The 23894-nt window shown below is 37.2% G+C and overlaps 1 protein-coding gene across 10 annotated transcripts in view; it reads left to right on the forward strand.

Annotated features, from left to right (window-relative positions):
• The first annotated feature begins 628 nt into the window (after positions 1 to 628).
• The window catches only part of NAP1L1 (nucleosome assembly protein 1 like 1), a 33930-nt gene continuing 10664 nt past the window's right edge, over positions 629 to 23894 (forward strand). For 9 of the 10 annotated variants that reach the window (XM_045069095.1, XM_045069096.1, XM_045069097.1 and 6 more), the window contains exons 1-6: positions 629 to 781; positions 11007 to 11044; positions 15487 to 15572; positions 17068 to 17170; positions 23199 to 23340; positions 23609 to 23689. In XM_045069095.1, the coding sequence (XP_044925030.1) occupies positions 11028 to 11044; positions 15487 to 15572; positions 17068 to 17170; positions 23199 to 23340; positions 23609 to 23689 (429 nt within the window). In that variant the 5' untranslated portion in view covers positions 629 to 781; positions 11007 to 11027. The remainder of the gene's footprint in view (positions 782 to 11006; positions 11045 to 15486; positions 15573 to 17067; positions 17171 to 23198; positions 23341 to 23608; positions 23690 to 23894) is intronic. The other variant, XM_045069099.1, reaches the window with a different exon arrangement.

Below are 23894 nucleotides of genomic sequence, written 5' to 3' on the forward strand. Positions count from 1 at the left end.
AGTGTCCTCATTATAAAGCATCCAGAGAATAAACAAACATTGCCATTTTCATCCATCAAAAAAACTGAAGTAGAAATGAGGGACTGCACGTAAGGTAAAAGGATGGAAGGTTAGGGATGAGGAGGCAGCCCGGAAGCCACTGAGACCCACCGAGTTAGGAGACGCAAAACCGGCAGAAGACGCCGCCAAAGTGGTCAGGAGGAAAGAACTGTTGTTCTTAGGGGAAAGTACGGGCGAGGAAGGAAAATGGTTACCCGGCACCACCGAGTTGAAGGAATTAGGCCGGGATAGGAACGGGCGGCAGCTGCCCCACCCCGCCTTCACGCTTCCATGCACCAGGCAGAGGAGAATGGGGTGGGCCAGGGGCAAGGCGAGCGAGTCAGGGGCCTTCCCGGGTTCCTAAGGGGTTGTGATTTCTTTTCTTGTGCAGCGGGGAGAAAAGAGATGGCGCGGCGCGTAGCAGGGGGCCGAGGCGGGAACCCGAGGACCCCCAAGCACCTCGCAGAGGGCGTGGAGGTCGTCCAGGAAGAAGGACAGTTCTGTTGCTAGGCAACCCGTCGTGGGCCCGCCTCCCGCTCGCGTTGCTAGGAGACGGCGAGGCCTGGGGGGGCAGCGGAGCGGGCCCTACGTGCTGACGCTAATTGTATATGAGCGCGAGCGGCGGGCTCTCGGGTCTTTTTTAGCGCCATCTGCTCGCGGCGCCGCCTCCTGCTCCTCCCGCCGCCGCCCTGAGTCACTGCCTGCGCAGCTCCGACCGCCTGGCTCCCCGTGCTCGCCACCGGTAACGGATGGGGGTCTGAAAGGGAAAGGGGAACGTAGGATCAGTCAGGCGGCCTGCGCGGAGGGAAGGGGCAGGGGAATGAGAGTGAGGGCCTCTGGCCTCCGGGGCCTCCCGGGTCGTCCAGTGAGGCCGGAGCCTGAGCCGTCCGCGGAGTTTCGTCCCCGTAGCCTGAGAGGGCCTCGGGGATTGGCTGGCGCTTTACTCGGGAACGGCTGAGGAGACGGCGGGGGGTCGGCGGGGCCTGCGAGGCCTGGGGGCCGTGCTGGTGTGCGCCGAGGTTCCTTGAGCCCCACCGGCTTCTCCGCGCGGACGGGAGCGAGGCCGCGGTTTCGCCTCCCGGTCCCGAGCGGTACGGCCGCTGTCTCTTCAAGGCTGCCGGGGTGCGGGCCGGGTTCGAGTGCGTAGCCCACCGCTTCCTCGACGCCCCCGCTTCCTCAAAAATAATCCCCGGAGGGAGGCCGCTGGGGGACGGAGAGAACGGCGGAGGCTGCGAATTCCGATGGGAGGGAGGGGATGTGAAGGGACGCGGCCCGGAGGGGGCGGGGAGGCTGCGAGGCTCCTGGGCTCTCCGCCCACTGGAGGCGGCGACGGTGCTGGGAGGGGAAACCCCGGAGGCTTCCCTAGACACGTGGCCGTCGCCTGGGCTCGATTGGAGACGGGGTCTGGGTTGTCCTCACTTCACTGTGAGTTGTAGGGGTGGTGGGATGTGAAAATTAAGAGTAAACAAGTCTAGCTTTTGGCTTTCAAACTCCTACCAGCTTCTCTTTGGTCTTATTTTATTGACCTTTTATTGGTAACAGAGGAAAGTATGAGTGTTGGATGGGTGATGAAGCATGGCCTCTACTGCCAGGATTTTAAAGAATTAACGCTTGTGAAGGGGTCGTGTTAGCTGTTGTTAACACGGGATTTTTTTTGTGTACCTCCAGTACAGTTAGAATTTAGATAGGTGTCTTGACCGGGATTTCATTACCTGGGGAGAAGTGATCCCAATTAATCCTGTAAACGGTTCTAAGAAGAAAACGATTTTTTGTTTTTAATGTCTTAAATTCTGTTAGGACTTCTTTCACATTCTTAAAAATTAGTTCCTTCATTGAAGTTCCCAGAAGTGGCTACTTAACTAGTTTATAAAATGAATGGGGGCGCTGGGCGTAGGAAGTGTGGGTGGAAATAGGCGTTAATGTAAACTTAGTGGGCCCGGTTTGTAGCCTGCTGTCTTGTCAGTGCTCCTAGTACTCATAAAAGGAGGCAGTGAAGGGAGCCGGGAATGCGGTCTTATTTGGGAGGGCTACGCTTTCAGAGAACAGAAAGATCGAATCTGGCACGTAATGTCCTCAAGGAGCCCCTATTTTAGATCATCACTGATAAATGATTAGTAACTAGTTCTGTAAGGACTGCACTTTTAAGTCTCTGAACATTGCCTTGTTTCAGAAGAGCTGTAGAACGGAATTTGCTGTTTCTGAAGATAGGTAGCATCAACGTATCTTTTAAAAGTAATATTTAAGTCCTATTTTCATGTCAACCTACGTTAACACTTCTGTACTTAAAATGCACATTACCTTTGGATAGGGGAAAAACTTATATATAGAATAACTTGTTTAAATTGTTGAGGTAAATAAATGGTTTACAGTGATCTTCTGGGCCTGAGTCTTGTGTTTGTTGGAAGTTCAAATTAAATATAAATTTTAGGGGCGCCTGGGTGGCTCAGTGGGTTAAGCCGCTGCCTTCGGCTCAGGTCATGATCTCAGGGTCCTGGGATCGAGTCCCGCATCGGGCTCTCTGCTCAGCGGGGAGCCTGCTTCCCCCTCTCTCTCTCTGCCTGCCTCTCCATCTACTTGTGATTTCTCTCTGTCAAATAAATAAAAAAAAAAGATTTAAAAAAAAAAATATAAATTTTAAAAAATTAAGTTCAGTTAATGGTCCAAATCTAAAATGTGCAATTTACTTCTAAGAAGACTGGTCCTGGGGCCCCTGGGTGGCCCAGTGGGTTAAAGTACTCTGCCTTCTGCTCAGGTCTTGATCCCAGGGTTTTGGGCCCTTTGCTCAGCGGGGAGCCTGCTTCCCCACTCTCTCTCTGCCTGCCTCTTTGCCTACTTGTCATCTCTGTCTGTCAAATAAATAAAATCTTTAAAAAGAAAAAAAGAAGACTGATCCTTTGGAAGATAGATGGAATCAAACATTGCTTATGAAACCTTGACTTCATAGATTATCAGATCAATGTTATGTTAATTTAATAAATACAACTTCAAAAAATTCATCATACCAGTTTGAAAAACCTGTAAATTTTATCTATTGCAAAGTACCTATTTTTGATACTGGGCCTGTTGACAAAATACTAAGCCACTGCTAAATGTGGCACATGACTGATCTTGTTCGCTCGAGATTTAAACGACAACCAAAAACCCAACACTTGTACCAGAATTAATTTAGTCCAAAATGCTGTTGCTCATTTTATTACTTACCCAACTTGTCCATATTGTCTCCAGGTGACTGGATTCTAACCCCCCAAATTATATTTTAAAAAGCCCTTTTGTAGGAAAAGGGGCTAAAAGAGGCAGAATCTATTGGGCTTAAAGAATGAAGAAGATATCAAAATCAAATACTACATCTTTGCTCATTTTTGATTAGTTGTAAATTTGAAATGTTAATGAAAATAAGATGAGAGAGGATGAGTCCTGATCACCGGTTTTGAAAACTGATGATCAGTCTATTCAGGTTACAAGTCTAATCAAACCTGTCATTATTTGTGTTTTTATTTGATTCTTTGAGTATTTTAGCATCTATTAGGACAAAATGTCTTTAAAAACAGCAATAAAGCATTGGTTAGCTAGATATAAAATGTTAAGTTGTAGTGAATGCTGTTAAAAAAAAAAGTGGGGGACAGAGTAGTATTTAACACTCTTTACATCAAGGACCCATTTAATGGTGATTTTAAGTGCCGGTTCTTACTAATTTCATCTGAATAAGAAGTTCCCCTTTTTGGGCAGAGTAGGTTTTAGAAGGTGAACATTGTTGCTTTCACCCATCCTTGTAAGTTGTTTTGTACATTGATACCAGAGTACCAGATCACATTGCTGCACTTGGCATCCAAAGTGGCCTCTGTACTTTTGGTTACCAACCCTGCCTTTTTCACTACATGGTTTGATACATTTTTATTTGTTCAGAAATTTTGTACATTTTAATTTTCATTGGGAAAGGGGGTTGTAATTTTGAAGAACCTATTACATTTAATTAACTTAGATTTAATTAATTATACTTAATTTTCTAAGGTCAAGAGGGTACAGAAGAACACAACAGGGGAAAATAATGTAAGAGCACAAATTACTTCATATTACTAGCTAATTTAATGCTCGTAGAAGTAGATAGTGTCCGCATTTTATATGAACCCGAGGTTAAAGGACTTCTTCAAAGTTATATAACTGAGCAATGATGACTTACATGAGGCTTTTGTATTGGTTTTTAAAGGGGGTTCCCTTGATTTAAACTGTTACACTATACATCAGCTTGGAATTCATAAGCACACTTCTTTGGATTCCACTGTGCTCCAAGGAAAGGCAACAGTATTTATTTATGGTCAGGGGGTCTTCAGCATTGAATTTGTTTAAATATGGTAGTTGAGTGATGGTTCCTAAGCTTTTTGTCTGTGTGTGTGTGTGTGTGTGTGTATGTATGTGTAATTCTCCCCTTATGCGAAAAAATTAGTTTTGTTTGTTATTGCTTGGTGAATATTCACCAGATTTTCAGTTCAACCCAGGTATGTTTCTGTGCTGTGGGATCAGATGATAATCTAGAAAATTGAGCTCCCTTGGACTAGAAGTTCCGTAGTGATCTCAAATAGGAGTCCATTTGGTGAGCCTAAAGAAAAGAATAGGATATTCTAACTATGAGGTTGTGCTGGAGCCAAATCAATTATTAAGCCCTTGGACCACTGAAAACGTTATTTATAGAAGAACAGTGTCTAAAATATAGATTTGCTTAAAAGTGAATTTGGAGGGAGATGTGAGGTCTCGGGTAAGCGGAATCTTATTATTGGTTCCCTTGAACTCTTGCTTTAAAACATTTGTAATTTTTCATGATTGGTTGTTTCCCTATGAAGTATGTCATTTTATGTAAAGGAACATCAGCTATTTTATTACAGTATAATCTACGTAACAGTAGGCAGATAGAGCAGGTGCTTTGGTTTTTTGGATGATATGACATCATAGGGTTTTGAAAGTCAGATTTTTAATTACTGGGTTTTTACCTTTTGTGTGTTGCTGAGCAGGTTGCTTAGTATTTTATCTGTAGATAGGAGGAAAGCCTAGAATAGTCCCTTACTGAGTAGGCTTCATAAATGTTCGCTTTCTTTACTTCTCATTGAAAATCAGGAGAACTTACTCAGAGTCAGGTTTTCTGGAATGGTGAGAAGTTATTTGGTAACACATGTCTGGACATCCAACTACTACAAGAGCACAAAATATAACCAGTTTGTGGTTTAATTCAGTGACTTGTTTCCCCTCTTCAGTGGAAGATTTTTTGTGTGTTCAAGTTCTCAGGTTAAGATTTGCCTTCAGTCACATTGTAATGAACAGTATCTTTGAATTGACATCTGCACATTACATATACTAGGTAGTGAATACACTATTTTATTGTAGAGTGACCTTTTTATTTCTAGTATTGCTTTTCCCTAAACTTGATTTTTAGATGTTAATAACAGTTATACCTGCTTTCTTTGGGTTAGGATTATATTTTACTGGAAAACTATATCCTTATGTTATAGATAGGTTTCTTATAAATGGAATGTAGTTGGATTTTCTTAAATCCAGCTTGACGCTTTTTAATGGGAACCTTTAGTTGATTTATCTTCACCACTGACTTAATGTTGTGGTGGTTTTAATTTTTTAACACTACACAATGGTGATACTTAAAAATGTTTATTTAGATACATGAAGTTATCCTTTTTGCCCCTCATTTCTTCTTGGAAATTAGTTCTTCCATTTGGGATCACTTGCCTTCTGCCTGAAGAATATACTTAATAGAATATATGAGAGAGCTGGAGGCATATTTTCCAGAAAATACCTGTTTCACATTCATTCTTAGAAGGTGTTTTAGTTATAATATTCTAAGATCTTTGGCTATTTTTAGCACATTGAGGACTCTGTTGTCTTTTGCATCTTTTGAAGAGAAGGTAGCTGTGTGTCTTTTATGGCTTTAAGCTGAGTATTTTTTCTGTGTTTTTGAGGTGACTTGTCTTTAATGTCTTGCCTTTTCACTGATACTTCTAAGTGTAGGTTTCTTTTTGATTTATCATGATTGGGATTTGTATGGCTAACCCCATCAGTTCTGGTGGAATTTGTAGGGCTATCTTCCATCAGTTCTGGAAAATTCTTGGGTTTTCTTTCTTTTTTTTTTTTTTTTTAAGATTTTATTTATTTATTTGACAGAGACATAGAGAGCACAAGTAGGCAGAGGGAGAAGGAGAAGCAGGCTCCCCACCAAGCAGGGAGCCCGATGCCATACTCCATCCTAGGGCCTTAAAGGCAGCTGCTGAACTGACTGAGCCACCCACGCGCCCTCTTAGCTTTTCATTTTTTTCAAGTATTTTGTGCATTCTTTCCTTAACTCCTAGAACTTGTATTAAATCTTCATTAGACTCTATTGTATACTGAAATATCTTTTAACATCAGTTAAAACCCATAAAACGTGCCTTTTTCTAGCCTTTATAGTCTCTGCCATATTTTGGAAGATTTCTTCTAAGCTTGCATCCCTCAATTATCTTTCCATCTGTGTTTAGTCTACTGATAAACCTGCCCATTTGGCCTGATTTCCATTATTTTATTTCTCAAAGTTCTCTCGTTCTTTGCTGGATTTGCTTTATCACCTTTAATAGATGGCTGTTCTTTGCAGACACTGCATTTTCAAACTCAGTAAGCATGGTTGTCATTTGTCTATGTTTATAAGTTTATTTATAGTCCTTTGGACAGTATTTAAATCTTTGGGGGCAGGTTTCTATTGTATTCTTTCTGTTGCCCTTACTGCTCTTGAAAACTACTTGTATAAATTATTTGAGGTCTAAAATGAAGGTGCCTTTCTCATTCGGTTGTATAGATACTTAGGAACATGATGAGGCAGACCATTTAAAGCTCATGGCTTGAGGTTTTGGGACAACACTGATAAGTGATTCTAGTTTATTTGTCCAAGAGAACTGGTTTATCATCCCTGATAATATAGCATTTTGCTTAAGTGGAGGGTTGCTATAAAGATTTCCTACCTTGGATAGGTCTGGGCCTTTTGATTTTACCTCTCAGTAGTTAAAACATTGCTTTTAAGATTTCAGCAAATGTTTATTCTGGACTTGGAATTATTTTATGCAGAGTTGGTCTGCATAATTTAGCTTGTCACTACCAGAAATGGAAATTCTTCTGAACTCTTAGAAAGTAATTTCATGTCTGATAAATAAAATTTTCATTGATTTAATGTTGAGAGCAGTTTAAAAAAAAAACCCACAAAACCCAACAAAACTGATGGAGGTATTAGCGGAAACTTGTGTTTTTTTCAATGTGATTTGTCTTAAGAATCACCTACGTCAGGGGCTGGGGTTTCTTGTTTAGAATGGAGATTTTTGGGTCCATTCTCTGACCTCTTCGTTCAGAATCTGGGCATAGGGATTAATCTCTTTCTCTTTTAAAGAACTTAGTTGTAGTTTTAGATTTACAGAAAAGTTGTAGAGCTACTCTCTAGAGAGTTCCCAAATGCCCCTTACCCAGTTTTCCTTAATGTTAACATCTTAACGTTACCATGGTACATTTATTGGTTACTCTGTACATTTTAACGATCATCTCAGCTAATTATTTTGCAGAAATATTGACCCTGTGCTGAGATAATTAAAAATGGACAGAACTGAAAAGCTTACATTTATTGAATGTTCAGTAGTTATCAAACGCAGGTTAAGTCTTATAAATTTGCGTCTTAATAAGAGTAGTCCAATAAAGGAATAGATTTTTTCGTATTTTTGTAGGTGGTGAATAAGACCAGAAGTCATTTGCCTGAGCTAGATCTTTACAAAGCTGGTGTCAACCCAGATGATTTGACTACAAAATTAGGTCTGCTTTAAAAAACAGAAGTGTGTATAACCAAGAAGTCTAACTCAGCTAGAGTGGGCAGGGCATGTGGAGAAAGTATCTCTGAAGAAGTAAATGCCATCCTGTCTGTCTTGAATCATCTTTAATAAAGAATCAAAGAGTTTCATTTAAAGAGTTTGAATTCTAAATGTGACCCCATGAAATGGACAAGGAAGGTAGCAGTGTAGCCATTCTTTTGAGTACATTTTAAAATGTTACAAAAATCTGAATTTAGAAGTTTTGGGGGGTTGTTTTATATTTTTGATAATTGCTGATCTTAACGAGACTTCAACCCAGCAAATTACAAAATGTTAACAAAATGTATTTGAATATGGAAAAACCAAATATAAGTTCTCATTTTCTCCTAGCCTTTTCTTAAAGGTGACAATTACTAGGTTTCTGGTATATCTGTTCAGAATCGTTTTATTCATAAAGTATGTGCATGAGTATGCATGTTCATGTGTGTATACATAGACACACACAGGTATACACACACACGCACACATATGCATATATATATATATATATGTTCCTGTCCAGATTGAATTTTGCCATAAGCCCTGTGCTCTTTCTGTATCTGCTTCATTGACTGCAAAGCATTTCATTGTATGCACATTCCATGCTAATACTGTTTATTTTTGATGAGATAAATAATTGTACCTGCTCTGTCCATAAGCTTTATATATTATTACTCTGAAGGATGCAGTGCAGCGACTGGCAGAAGCACATATAATCCCTGTAATAGGAGTCTTGTGCTCTGGTTAGTGGGGAAAGATAGATCTTAGTCAAATAATCACACTAATTTGTAATTACAAACTTGAGACATCTTATGATGGAAAGAAGTAGGGCTTTCTAGGAGTGTGTACAACCAAGAAGTCTTATTTAGCCAGAATATACAGGTTGGAGAAGCCTCTCTGAAAAAGTAGAACTTGGAGACAAGAGCCAAAGATTATGTTAACTGAATTTTAGAAGAGTGTTCTAGGCAAACATGATAAAGCATAGACCTTGAGATTGATAATTTTTTTTATATTAGAATCTCACAAATGAATAACTAAAGCTGGAGACAAACATATTTAAAGTTTTTTATATTACTATTCCAAAATTACTCTCCAGAAAGAACATAAGCCATATTTAAGACTGCATGTTCACCACCATTTTCCCTGCATTAAAAGAGGAGTCTTGCTGATTTGATAGACAAACTGGAATCCTACTTGTATTTATTTGATGATTAAGATTCAATATTTCTCTTATTTTTGAGTTAATATTTCTTAATAATTGCTAAATAGATTGTTAATGTTGGCTAATTACCCAGCATCACTAGAGAAGTTTATCAGTGCTATTAGAAATTTAAAGCAAAAATACTTAAAGTAGAATAGGATACATTATTAGGAAGAAATATTTTCTTCAAATTGTTCAAATGATGGATGTTGGCTCACTAATAATACTCCACATATTAGCTCTTGACTGCTGAAATCAGTAACTCTTTTTAACTCCTAGAAAACATATTGATATGAGGAATCACACCTCGTAGCTTTCTGAGAGTTAAAAGTCTGTGGTTTTAAATTACTAAAAGATAAAAACTTGATTTTAATGTGGGATCCTAAGCTTCATTTAGATAATTTTTTTTTGGTAGTCTGTGCATTCATTATGTGTGGCATTAGCCATTTTCCTGCTTGAATATAACATGTTTTACCTTCAGTTTTCTTCTAAAAGAAGTATTTTCTAAGTTAATACTAATCTATAGCGGGGAAAGAATTTAGGATATTCGCTGGATGGGTTCTAACAGTATTGCTGTAAGGTAACCAAGAATTTGTTGACAATGTGCCAGCATATCCAGGGTAGCAGGGTGGGGGTGTGTGTGTGTGTGTGGTCCTTATCAGTGATAAGACAGGAGGTACTGAAGAAAAAGATTGGGACTCAGCTTTTAAACTGTCATTAAGTTGTTTAAAGGGCGCCTGGGTAGCTCAGTGGGTTAAGCCGCTGCCTTCGGCTCAGGTCATGATCTCAGGGTCCTGGGATCTAGTCCCACATCGGGCTCTCTGCTCAGCAGGGAGCCTGCTTCCTTCTCTGCTCAGCAGGGAGCCTGCTTCCTTCTCTCACTCTATATCTGCCTGCCTCTCTGCCTACTTGTGATCTCTGTCAAATAAATAAAATCTTTAAAAAAAAAAAAAAGAAAAAGTTGTTTAAAGGACTGACTTTTTTTTTTTTTTTAAAGATTTTATTTATTTGACAGAGAGGGAATGCAGGCAGGGGAGTGGGAGAGGGATAAGCAGGCTTCCCGCTGAGCAGGGAGCCCCATGCAGGGACTCCATCCTAGGACCCAGGGATCAGTGACCTGAGCGGAAGGCAGCTGCTTAATGAGTAAGCCACTCAGGTGCCCCAGGATTGACTTCTGATGCAAAGATTATTAAACTTTTTTAGGAAGATTTCTGGGGGCATAATGGTGGCAGATTTTGGCTTTTTAACAGGAATTTGGTAAGAATACAAAAATGAAGTGGGTTCTGTGAGGTACTAAGTCTAACAAAAATTGACCATTTGTATGTTAAAGGAGTTTGATTAAAGACCTCTTGTATTGTTCTTTTCTGTGATACTAGCATACGTCAGATTCTTTACCAGCAGTACTATTATGAAATGTCCTTACATGGTAGAGTCTAAAAGCCTAGTACTAACTTCATTATTTTTAGCAGTGTCCTCTGAAAAATTACTTTGGGGGCTACTATGAAAGTCCATGTATATGTGCCATGATTTTTCTTCTTAACACTGATTTTTTTTTTTTTAAGATTTTATTTATTTGAAAGAGACTGAGAAAGAGCAAGTGTTAGAGCATGAGGGGGGAGGGGCAGAGGGAAAAGCAGACTCCCGGCTGAGCAGGGAGGCCCAGGCTGTGCGGGATCATCCTATAGGACTCCAGGATCATGACCTGAGCCAAAGGCAGTTGCTCAACCAACTGAGCCACCCAGGCACCCAACAGTGATGTGTTTTTAATGGGAGTATCCGTTCCTTCTTGGGTTAGTTCTCAGTGTGGTACTATTTAAAGGGTTTGGGCATCAAATGTTCTTAATGGTTTTGAATACATTATATATAAATGTATATATAATTTTTGTTAACATTGGCATTTCTCTCCATAGATATTTGGAGTTCTTAACAACATGGCAGACATTGACAAGTAAGTGCCAGATAGTTGGTTTTTTGTTTGTTTTTTTACTTGTCCCAGAGATTGGGCTTCACTTTGTACTGTGATGTAATTAATAGCAGTAATAATAACATTATAAAAATGTATGGTAAAGACTGATGCTTAATACCTGCCTATATAATCGATGGGTACAGTGTATCCAAAACAAAATGTAGTATATATAATCATTGTCTTAAATAAACCATTCGCCAGTGGTTGTTCTTAGGAATGTGCTGAGCACAGAAATGAGTAAGAAATACTTGGAAAATCCATTTTTACCATATGTGTATTTGCCAAAGACTTTACTACTTCCATATTAGTGTATCATACAAAAAAGATAAAAAAGAGTGTATGAAATGTATATGTAGGGTTTACTCTAGGGTACTTATATTTGAGTTTTTAAAAGTAAAACATTAGTATTAGAAGCCCAGTGTCCCTCTTCTCAGTTGCATCCTCCACCTTCTCCAGACCTGTAAGCACTGTCTTGGCATTTGTCTAAATCATTTGTTTTGTTTTGTTTTTTTAGAGTTTTAACACCTATACATTGTTAATCAATGTTTAATTTTGAAAATTTGAATAGCAGTCACAAACTTATCTGTGTTTAAAAAGAAAAGCAGTATTACCACTATCAGTTGAAGTCTCCAAGGTAGGAAAATAAAAAGATTATCTGGGTCATAATCTAGCATCAGCTTTCCTGAAGAATTTATTGGGCAAGGTCATGTACTCTAGAAACATCAGTTTTATGAAGTTGACTTCTAGCAGAGTTCTAGTGTGGATGGATGTCTTGCAGAAAAACGGTAAGGGAGAATAAGTGAACTGCATTATTTGTTGCTTACGATTTCACGTAGCTTGGGAGTAGGTTAAACAACACTTGGACTTGGATGGGGGTATGGTACACACAAGTTGTAGGCAGCAGAGCTTGGAGGTGAGAAGGCAGGAAAATTTACACAAGGCATCACATTCAAGTACATATAAGAATTTGGCCTATCCTTCCACGTTTAAAAAAGAATGGCAGCAGGTATTTTAGTGATAACGGCTTTCAAAGTGATTGCCTTGTGCATTATACTGCTCCAATCTGGATTGTTTAATCTTGGTTATAGAGCCATCATTGTGGATCTAATTTTTTATCTTCTGGGGTTTCATTTTGTTTTTTCTCTTGGGTTTGCTATTTGTAAATTTGTATCCCATATTATTTTCTTTTTTGGTTCTTTAATACTTTCTTGGAAGAGTACGAGGGAAATAAATTATTTTGAGATAAATGACTGAAAAGGACAGTTCTATCCTTATGTTGGATAGTTTGAGTGTAGAATTCTCCTTTGGGAATGCTCTTCAGAATTTTGAAGGCATTGCTCCGTTATCAGTTGGCTTCCAGTATTGCTGTGTTGAAGTTCAAAGTCATTATAATTCTTGATCATTGTATGTGACACTTTTTGTTTTAAACATACATATTTCTGGAAGCACTCTGGCTTCAGAGTTCTGAAATTTTCACATTGTTATATGTATTTTTAAAAATTTGTTGTAGGAGGCATTCAGTGGTGGGCCCTTTCAGTCTGGCAACCTGATGATGGCTTTCAGTTCTGGGGAATATTCTTGACTTATTTTGTTGATTGTCTTATTTCCGTTTTCTCTTTCTGGACCTCCTATTATGTTAAATGTTGAACTTGTTTTAATTATCTTTTGTCTTGTTTTCCATCTTTATCTCTGCTCTTCTTTCTAGGCAAAGTTGAAGAAATTTTTACTTTTCAGCATGTGAAGTGTCTAAATTTCTGTTGTGTAGTTTTCAGGAGTGTCTTTATTCTCTGTTCCTGTTTTTTATAGCATCTTGTTCCTACTTCATTGACTGTAATATCTTTTTACTGGATTGTGGTATCTTTTTTGTGGATGTTTTTTTGCTGTAGTTTGTTTGCTCTTAAATTTTTCTTTCCTGTATTTGTTTTTGTCTCCATATAAAAGCATTTTCTCAAATAGGACGTAAAACTTGGTTGCCTACTCACTAAGATCTGGGTGGGGGGAGAATATGCAGTTTAAAAAAAAGTTGATTAGAAAATTTGTTGTGGGGTGGAGGGAGACTTTTAATTTAGATTGTAGTGAAAAGTCATCAGGGTGGTGGTTTATTGTGAGAATCCCCATTGTCAGAATGATTTGGGTTTTTTTTTTTTTTTGCTCTATGTCAGATACCTTAAGGAAGAGTATCTGGATGAGGATCTGGCTTTCAGTTACAGAGTCCAAATTGGGAAAAGGTGACTAGAGTAGGTTCTCTACATCCAACATTCTAGCGGGATACAGAGACTGTTAGCTCTATCTGTGGTCTTCTAGTCTGAGCTCTTAGTTTAACCCTTTCCAAAGAAGAAGCTGCTGTGCTTCTGCTAGATTGAGGGAGAGAATCTGGAGATTAAACTGCTTTATCAGTTTTTGTTTAGTCCTCCCTGTTTTCTCCAATTTCATCTCTCCAGTCCTAGTTCCAAAAGTGTCCTTTTTGATTTTGTGTTAGGTCTAGTTTTCAGATTTTCCCACTGTTAAGTTAGATTTCAGTTCTCCGTGAACTTGCTGCTGCTGCTGCTTTCTTCTCTTTCTGTCCTTCAGTGTTCGTCTGTTTAAAAAACCCTTTGATCCTAATTTTAGTAGAGATTTTGGAAGGATTAAGATCAGAGGAGTATGTGCAATCTGCCATCTTAACCTTGCAACCTCATTTTGTTTCGAACTTAAGAAAAAAAAAAGGATAAATTGGTTTTGACAGCTCAATTCCCCACATCACCTTGTTTAATTTTAGATGGCTGTGAGCCCTAGGAGGGTGGAAGGAAGGGAGGATTCTTGTTTTTTAAAGCCGGAGTTAGCAAACTTAAATGACCTCATTATAAATATTTTAGGTATTTTGGGCCGTATGGTCTCTGTTGCAGTTACTCAGCTTTGCTGTTGTAGTGTAAAAGCAGCCATAGACTCTATGTAAACAAACTTACATGGCCGTATTCCAATAAAGTTTTATTTGCAAAAATAGTGGGCTATATTTGACCATGTAACAGTCTGTGGACCCCTGTTTTAAGGCCTTAAAATGTAGGTGTTCAGTAAATGACTAAAATCACACTGGAGGAGTAGCTGTGCTATGTGATCTTTATTTAATGGCCCTTAAATCTATGTACATTTAGGTTTATACTAAAACAAAGACAGTTTCAGAAATAATCTATTGTTTCTGATGGGAAGGCTGAATTTTTTCTTAGTTTACAGGGACATTTTGCTGGCAGAATACAGTTGACTTTTTTCTGTATTTGTTCTTATATGAAAATTAGGTGGTATTTGTTCTGTGTATGAAAGTTAATACTTGAAGTGATGTTGTTCCTAAACGTGAATGTGACCAAATACTAAAATGTAAAATCACACAAGGAATTATATGAAGACCTATATGTTGATTTAGATAACCTTATTTCCCTTTTTAATTCTCATTATAATTTCATATTCAAAAGCTAGATTTTTAAGGTGAAAGGGGGTGAATGTTATCTTACTACTTTTTTCCTTTTCTTTCAATGGTGCCATCCTCCTGGCTTTAAGTACAAAGTAGACTCAGGTTTTCTTAACTTTTTGCCCATCTCCACTATGAAGTAAAGAAAAAGGGAATTCCTAAGATAGTGAGTACAGGCTCATGTGATTGCCCTGTAGCCATCAGGGATCCAGGATCCTTGTTCTTTCAAACTCCTTCATTCTGTTGGCTTTCATTCTCTAGGATGCCTCATGGTCCCAGTGTGGTTATTAGAACTCTATAATTTATATCCCTATTCTACGAAGGGCATAAGATCAAAAAGGCCTCCCAGTTGTCTGTTATCCTATTAAGGAGGCAAACTGAAAATTCTGTACATTTTGCTTTTTAAACTCACTGCCCAGAATTACATAACCACACCTAGCTAAAAGATAGGCTCGGAAATGCAGATTTTTAAGAGCTTGGTGTATTTGCCATCTCATGTAAAATCAGGGTGCTTTTACTAAGAAGAGTGAAGTCAGCGGATACTGGGTAGAGAACATAAACTTCTTGACCTCATGTTCCTGGAACCAACCCTATCGAACCACATTTTTAAAGCTAAGAAAGAGTAGAGGGGCCTCTGCTGGCTCAGTCGGTGGAGCATGCAACTCTTGATCTCCAGGTTGTTAGCTTGAGCACCACATTGGGTGCAGAGATTGCTTAAAAATAAAATCTTGGGGAAAAAAAAACCTTAAAATATAAATTTTATATTTGACCATGTGCTTTTAAATGAAATTTTATGTACTTCCAGTTTATTCTGTTTATTTATGAAGTTAGAAAGAAAACTGAATTACCTTTTGAATTTCCTATTCATATTTTTGAAAGAGGCATATTAACCTAGAAAATGAGTTGAAGTTTTTTATAATTTTTTATTTATTTTTTGGTAATTGGTACATTTGAACCTTGGTGTGATACTATGATATTGTAGCAAAGAACAGTCTGAACTTGATCAAGATTTGGATGATGTTGAAGAAGTAGAAGAAGAAGAAACTGGTGAAGAAACAAAAATCAAAGGTATTATTTTAAATTACTTCAGGAGCCAGTGATTGCTGGCACATGTCTTCTAGAGGGTAGTAACAAATATTGTTCCCTTTTGGATCCTTGTCTGCTTTACCCATGTGGCCTATACGTCTAGTTCAGGAACAGTTTGTGTGTGTATGTTTGGGGTGGGGGGGAAGAAAGCAGGGGAAGAGGGAGATGGATATAGAGTGGTAATAAGGGAGGAAGGTATGAATATAGTTAGTGACCCATCAAAAGTTACTTGGTGTACCCTCTACTGCTGGAGTGACATGGCAGAGCTGGGTCAAATAGCTGCCTGTGAGTTTTGTCTGAATTTAGAAATGTTATAGGTCTTGGTGGGAGTTGTTTCTGGTGGTAGTTGTAAACAAACAACACTAGATTAGAGTTACTGGAAATGTTCAGTATTTCATATATAGAAAACATATAGTTGTAAATTTCAAGCTTTTTAAAAATTCTTTCCAACCAAATGACAAAAAAGACATTTATTAAATGTAAACAAAAATCTTAAAGTTTTTTTCAGCAAATAATTATAAAGAGAGAAGTAGCGATGGTGGTGGGGAATTGTGCTGCTTTAGGTTATGCCTTGTAGGTATGGGCTAAGAATTAATACTAGATGATTCAGATTTTCATTGTTGAGCCAGATGGAGGTTAATTGTGAAAAGACAGCTGAACTTCAGCTTCAGCTTTCATCTTGTTGCATTGTCTTAAAAGATATGTAGGTCAGTATCCTTAGTGGCCAACATTGACATTTCTAAAGTCATGTTGGTTATCATAACTGTACACCATCCAGTAATCAAATTAATACCAGGAATTGACAGAAACATAACTGGGAAAATTCATGTCAATTTTGTGTAATGTCTATTGACGAAGAGATAATAATAGCAAAATAATTTGTTTTGCCTAAATCTAGTTATTTTTGGATTTAGTATAATTTTTAGACAAACAACCACATTTTGTTTGGCTTTAGTTACAACCTTGGTTGTCTCAGCTATTAACTTTCTCTGTTCTGATACACAGAAGCACACTAGACTGTACGCATCAAACAAGCAGTTAGGTTACTTCACAGTCTTTCTCCCAGGGTCGAAAGTGTCAGTACACTTGAAGTTTTCTGATAATGTGTTGTCTACTATCAGAGCATTATATGGAGTCATAGGTAGGCATCTGGATGAAGCTTTGAGCTTCTTAAAAACATAAAGTAGATGAAACACAAGGTAGTAGGAAGAGAAGGGATATTTATAGTTAATAGTAGTTGTGGCAATGGCCATGAGAAATGGTTTGTGTTACTAGGTCATTAAGAATCTGAACATCAGGTTTTTCTAGAGTAGATTTTCCTCAGCTTGCTCCCCATCTTTACTCAGACCAATGAATTACGGGCTAGTCAGGAAAACTTCATTATTGGATTGTCCTATTAAAATAGCATAATACATTTTCATAAAATCCTTCTTTCGATGCCCTTTTTTTTTTTTTTTTTTTTTTTTTTTTTTTAAAGCGCGTCAGCTGACTGTTCAGATGATGCAAAATCCTCAGATTCTTGCAGCCCTTCAAGAAAGACTTGATGGTCTGGTAGAAACACCAACAGGATACATTGAAAGGTACAAGTTCTTCTTTTCTGTAGTCTTTATTTATCCTTCTATAATCAGCATTGCAGGTGTATCTTTTTAAGACCATCTAGGACTCATATACTTAATAGTGGAAAGCTAATGTCTGTTAGTATCTAGCATAGGATTTTGGGGAGTTTAAAATTCGCTGAGCACCACCAATTTAGACTTGGTCTTTTAAAGTTTGACTCCTCTCCATAGGAAGTACACTGATCTTAACCATTTCTGAGATTTGTTCAGAGGTTTACTAGAATTACACAGAATTAGAAGAAATGCGAATTTCTTATTTCACTGGTTCTGTAAATCCTTAATAGTAGCCTGTATATCTTATTCTACTTAAAATTCTTTTTTTACTTGGCTTTATGAGTTTAAGCTCCATCCATGTTGCTATCCGTGTGTAATCTCTGGTCAGTAGTTTCTGGCTTCTGAATGTTATCATTTATGGTGATTTGTGTCCACCGTGTTTTATTACGTGCGTTTTCTTTGATGGATATCTTGATTGCCTCTGAGCTTCATCAGCACAAATTCCATTGTAATGGTCCTCTTTTTGCATGCCTTCTTAAAGAACTGTGTAAGAATTTTGGGGGGGATACATACTTACAGTGGTATTGTTAGTTACAGGGTATGCAGGCTTTTAAGTACTTCCCAGCTTGCTTCCTAGAATGAATCTATCCAGTGCATGAAGGCAACCTACATCCTTGTCTCTGCCAGTAGTTGTGGCATCATTCAGCTTTATGGGTTTTCTGCTTTTACCAGTCTAAGAGGTCTAGGTTTATTTTGTTTTATTTGTACTTTTTGTTGTCTAATGAGCTTTTTATTCATGAGTGTGAACCTTTTAGGTTGTTCTCATTGTCCATTTTCCTATTGGGGTTTACTATCTTGTTTTGCAGGAGTTTTTTGTATATTCAAGGTGTTAATCTCTTGTTAGTTTTAGACTTTGTAAATAATCTGTTGTCATTTTTATTAATTTTATCCATATCATTCTCCATAAAACAGAAGTCCTTAATTTTTAAGTTCTGGGTTTTTTGACCTGTTGCTTATTCAAGTTAAGAAGTACTTACTAGTTCCTTCTGCATTTCCTGTTGACTAGTTTTACCTTTCATCTTTAGGTCTTTAATAAACCCTCTTTGTATTTAGCTGTGCATCAGGGTTTTTTGTTTTTTTTTTTGTTTTTGCCTTATTTACTGAGCTTGTTTCTATAAGACTTCACTAAACAGTTCATTATTTACTCATTTATTTGTGATATGACCTTTATTGCATATCAGTTTCTTATAAACACCTGTGTTTGTCTTTGAGCAGCACTCTTCCTTTAATTTGGCTTTTTAGTATGTAAATGGTATCTGGCAGGGTGATAATTCTATTAATTTGTTTCTCCCTGTAATATCTTGCTTGCTTTTACCCTCCCTCCTTTCCTCATCCCCTGTGGAATACACTCTTAAGATTGGCCTAATCATATGTAGACCTTTATTCAACATATGGTTGATAGTAAGTTTATAGGGGTATTCACAGAACAAAACAGCCCCCTCCCCCAAATTTTGATAGGAGTTGCATTGAATCTATAGATTAAGATGGGTAGGGAATTCTTCTAATGTAAAATTGTCTCATCCATATCCTTGTATTTATTGAAATCATACTCTCTTTTATCACAAAGTATTTCTCATTGTCTGTTCTTAGTTAATTTCTATATACTTTAGTTGTGTTGGTATTGTGGATAACATCTTTGTGTCGTATTTCTGGGTTGAATGTATTCTGGTTGAATGTATTGTATTTCTGGGTTGAATGTAGAGAAGAGTGCTATTGATTTATTTTTATTTTTTATTTCTTTGCTGTTGATCTAGCATCCAGAAATCTTGCTACACTTCTAGTAATTTGTTCTTTTCTTTTCTCCCAGAGGCAAAAGATCTTGTCTGCAAATAATGGCAGTTTTAGCTCTAATCTTTCACATTACAGCACACCAGGTTTATTTTTATTTCATTATAACATTGGCCAGGACTTTTCAGTACTGTGTTAGCATTAAATGTGCATCTTTATCTTATTTCTAGTCTTAACCAGGAATGGATATAAAATCTCTCCATTAAACTTGGTGTCCACTTGGATTTTTTATGACCCTTTTCCTGTATGTATTCAGATGGTCTTTTGACTTTTTCTTTGAATCTGTTAAGTACACATTGAATATATTTTTGGAAACATGTATTTCCAATACTAAACTAGCCTTGCATTCCTGGAATAAATTTAATCATGTATTAATATTGTACTGTTGAGTCAAGTAGTCAATATTTTATTCAAGGTCCTTACTCGTTAGTGAAATGTCCTTGAATAGGTGTGTGTGGATATACATGTGTGATGTATGTATATGTATATTTACAATACAGAAACTTTAACGGGATGGTAATTCCATGCCCTGTTAATTAGAGTCAAGATTTCAGCTGCTTAATGAAATAAACAGGGTTGCTGTTAAAAGCAGCTTGTATAAGATAGGAATTAACTGTTCCCTAATGGTGGGTAGAATGCTTCTAAAAATGGACTTTGGCCTTTGGTTTGAGAACCCTTATTTGGATTTGCTCCATTCCCCTTTCCAGTTTCTTGAATTGAGGGCTTTGTTTATTTGATTTTTATTAAAAAATTATCTTCTATGGCCTTAATATTTGTTTTTCTAAATGTTCTGTGAAAGTTAAGTGTGAAACTATATGCTGAAATTAGTAGCCTAGACATTAATTGCGTTGTTCAGGTTCTCTTATTTCTGCTTACTGATTGATAGCTTGATCTGACAGTTTCTGGGAAGAATGTGTTAAATTCTGCTTAATCTGTTTCTCTCTGTAATTCTATTAGTTATAGATTAATACATTTTGAAGCTGTATTATTAACTATATGTTTGTGATGTGTATATCTTGTCCTTTTGTTCAGTTTACCAAATGTCCTCTGTCGTATTTGGTGGTGGTGGTGGTATTATAAATTGTTTTGTCTGATACTAAGAGAGCTATTCTAACTTTCTTTTGGTTTTTATTTACGTTGCATAGGTTTTTCCATCCTTTTATCTCTAGTATGAAGTTTGCTTCTTTATTAGTAATTTTATTTATTATTTATTTTTTTAAAAGATTTTATTTATTTATTTGACAGAGAGATCACAAGTAGGCAGAGAGAGAGGAGGAAGCAGGCTCCTCGCTCAGCAGAGAGCCTGATGCGGGGCTGGATCCTGGGATCATGACCTGAGCCAAAGGCAGAGACTTTAACCCACTGAGCCACCCAGGCGCTCCCTTTATTAGTAATTTTAAACTCCATTTCTTGAAAGCAGTTTTTTTTTTTTTTTTGGACTTAATTGCTATTATTGTATAATTTATTGTGCTTTGTTTTTTCTTTTTTTTTGCTTTCCATTAAATCAGGTGGTCTTCTGTTAAAGTTCCTGCATTCTGTTGTTTGTTATTATGGTAAAGAGGCTCATAACTTTTTCTTTCTTTTTTTGGTAAAGAGAATTTATTTATTTATTTATTTATTTATTTAACAGAGATCATAAGTAGGCAGAGAAGCTGGCAGAGGGGATGGGATGGGACGGGGTGGGGGGGGTCGTGGAGAGCAGGCTCCCTGCTGAGCAGAAAGCCAGGTGTATGGGGGCAGGGGATGGGGCTCTATCCCAGGACCCTGAGATCTTGACCTCTGAGAGCATGACCTGAGCCGAAGGCAGAGGCTTAATCCACTAAGCCACCCAGGCACCCCAAGGAGCTTATAACTTGTTAAGTTTATTTACCCCTACTGATTTCATAAATTTACTAATGTCTGTATTATTTATAAATATACATTCTCTAGTCTTCTTTTTTTTTCTATCAAGGCAACAGTAAGATTTACCAAGATATTTGGCCACCCATACTTACATAGTAATTTCTTAATTTTTTTAAACTTCCTCAGAAATTATTTTTAATGAATATAATGAGTATATCTGGCATATTTCCTAAAGCCTATATGCCTCATGCAATTTTTATTTTGTCTTTATATTTGAATCATAGTTTGGCTTACAAAATTATAAGTTCAGATTTCTTAAATAAAAGTTCATTTCTTCTTGTATATGCTATTTCCTTTTGAAGCTGATGTCAGATTCCTCCTATGTAGGTTATTTGCCTTTTGTTGAACACATTCAGAATTTTCTTTGGTCTTTGATATTCATGAATCTCATAAACTGTCTAGGGGTTTAGAGTAAGGATTTCCATATTACTTTAACTCTGAAATTTATTTTTCACTTATCAGATAGTCACCTCTTCTGTCTTTCAGCTGTTGCTAATTTTGTCGTCCACGTCATAATTTTTCTGTCTTTCCAGAGAGCTTTTCAATTTTCATGGACTTCCTTAAGTTGAACCTATTCTGTTTATCCTATTTATTGGTTATTTAGTTTAGCCACTGTATTTTTCATACTTAATATTTCTATTTTGTTTCAGATTTCTTGGTCTTGTTTCTTCCCTATCTCTTTAAATATATTTACATTGTTTAATAATATGGCTTCAGATAATAAATACTTCATTCTTTCATTAAAAATTACACTTTTTAAGGGTTTAGTTAACTTTGGCTGTAGAGCTCAGGCTCACTGGTTGATAAGTTGCTCCCCAGTAATGATTATTGAAGGGAGGAATAAAGATCAGGCTCTGGTTTGTGACAGTCCCATGGAATTTAAGAAAAGGGATTGGAATGAACCTAAGGAGAGTTCCGATTACTTTGGACTCAAAAGTTTGCTGTCAGTTCCAGGTGATTTGTTTTTGGCAGCTTGGGGAAGAGGCGTTCTCCTCTGGTTGTAATCCATTTTACCTGGATTGGAGGGGTGGAAGAAGAATGCTTGTAGGCTCTCAGCCAGCCAGTTCAGCTTTCATCAGCTACTAAAAATGCTGGCACTAGGCTCTGCAAAAGGTGAAGGAATTATAGAGACCTTTGTAAGGCAAGTGCAGAATTTCAAAAGCTTTCTTCGAGCCTCTCCTCACTGCTGCCCATTCTGCCCATTCCCTCCCTTTTCCAGTAACAACTCTGTAAAGTTGTTACTCTTACCCTGAAGTTGATCGTAGTATGTGTGTGGTTGCGTGTGTGAGTCCCTGAATAGTTGTTTTCTTCTTGCTTCTGAAATTTCTAGAGTTGAATTCTTTTTGTTTTTCTGAGACACAGTGTGGGGGGGGGCAGCACCCCATGCTGTTTCATCACCTTGACAAAACATTAGACTTTTTACTTTCAATTGTGAGAAATAAAAAATTGGTATATGTAGGTAATTTTTTATTTCTCATTATCTTAACTTAAAGTAGTAGTTAAGTAAGAGAATTACTTGATTTACATCAATCTGCCTAAGGCAGGAAATTCTAACCTGGATTCTATCTGTTGTATAGAGTCCCTGAATTTCAGTAAATGTTGAGCAAACATTTTTTGAGCAGTAGGGAGATTCATAAGTTTAGTCATACTTCAGGGGGCTTATACCCCCATAGTAAATTGTATGATTTATGAATTATATCTCAAACCTGTTACTAAAAGTCTCATAATGAAATATGCATTTTTAAAAATGTAAGTTTAAATTCTAAATAGGGACTAAAATAGGAATAATGGTGTAGAATACCCTCCTTTTTTCTAATATCCTTTTTCCTAAAAATAGCTGGTATGGGTGAGATATGCATACTTTTTTTAAAGCAAGGTATTGTCCTTATTCTCAGGATGGTTAGTCCATGACTTTCTAACTTTCTAAGAGCTAGACTATTTTACAGCTTAAATGCCAGCACAGACAAGTCTAATCCTGAACTTGATTATAATGAAAGATTTAGGTTTGATATGATTTACATTTTTTTAATCACAACTTACTGTATTTGCTTAAATGTTCACTCTTGAAATATTTTATAGTCAAGTTCATGTATTTATGTTTCTGGAATTTTAATTACTTTGAATAAGTATTGCTTTTGCTTCAAATAGGACACCTATCATTCACTAACTTCTTTGCTTTACTTTTCAATATAAGTGTGACTTATGTTTTACTGTGATGCTGTGTAACTGGTGTGTACCAACCTTTCAGTTTGCCTAGGGTAGTTAAAAGACGAGTGAATGCTCTCAAAAATCTTCAAGTTAAATGTGCACAGATAGAAGCCAAATTCTATGAGGAAGTTCATGATCTTGAAAGAAAGTATGCTGTTCTCTATCAGCCTCTGTTTGATAAGGTAATATTTCTACTACTTTATTTTCTTGATCTAAAATTTGAGATTACAATAAAGCTCTGGAAATACAAACACACTTGCGGGTGGTTAGTCTTTAGACCTCTCACCAAAATGGTTATTAGAGGTATTTAGGAAAACTATCGATAATAGCAATTCAAGTTGTGGTATGCATTCATTAAATTTATACACATCTTTAATGAAAAACAGCTACTAGCTGGATGTCAGTGTTTTTATGCAAGCTTTTCTTTTTTGTTTTTTTAACTCATTTTAGCGATTTGAGATCATTAATGCAATTTATGAACCTACAGAAGAAGAATGTGAATGGAAACCAGATGAGGAGGATGAAATTTCGGTTGGTACCAACTGTAATTTAGTGTTTTTTTATACCTTGGAAATATTTTATTGTAAGATTGATGGTGAGTTAATGATAATCAGAACAGATGAGCCACTCTTAGCCCTGGTGCCGTCTGTACCCAAATACATCATTACCTTGCATTTTTTTAGATTTAAATTTTAATAGATTATATAAACTTCCCCTTTGAACCTCATCATGACAT

This window comes from Mustela putorius, unplaced genomic scaffold, assembly GCF_011764305.1.
Source record: "Mustela putorius furo isolate JIRA1106 unplaced genomic scaffold, ASM1176430v1.1 tig00003911_pilon_pilon_pilon, whole genome shotgun sequence".
In the NCBI taxonomy this organism is placed as follows: Eukaryota; Metazoa; Chordata; class Mammalia; order Carnivora; family Mustelidae; genus Mustela; species Mustela putorius.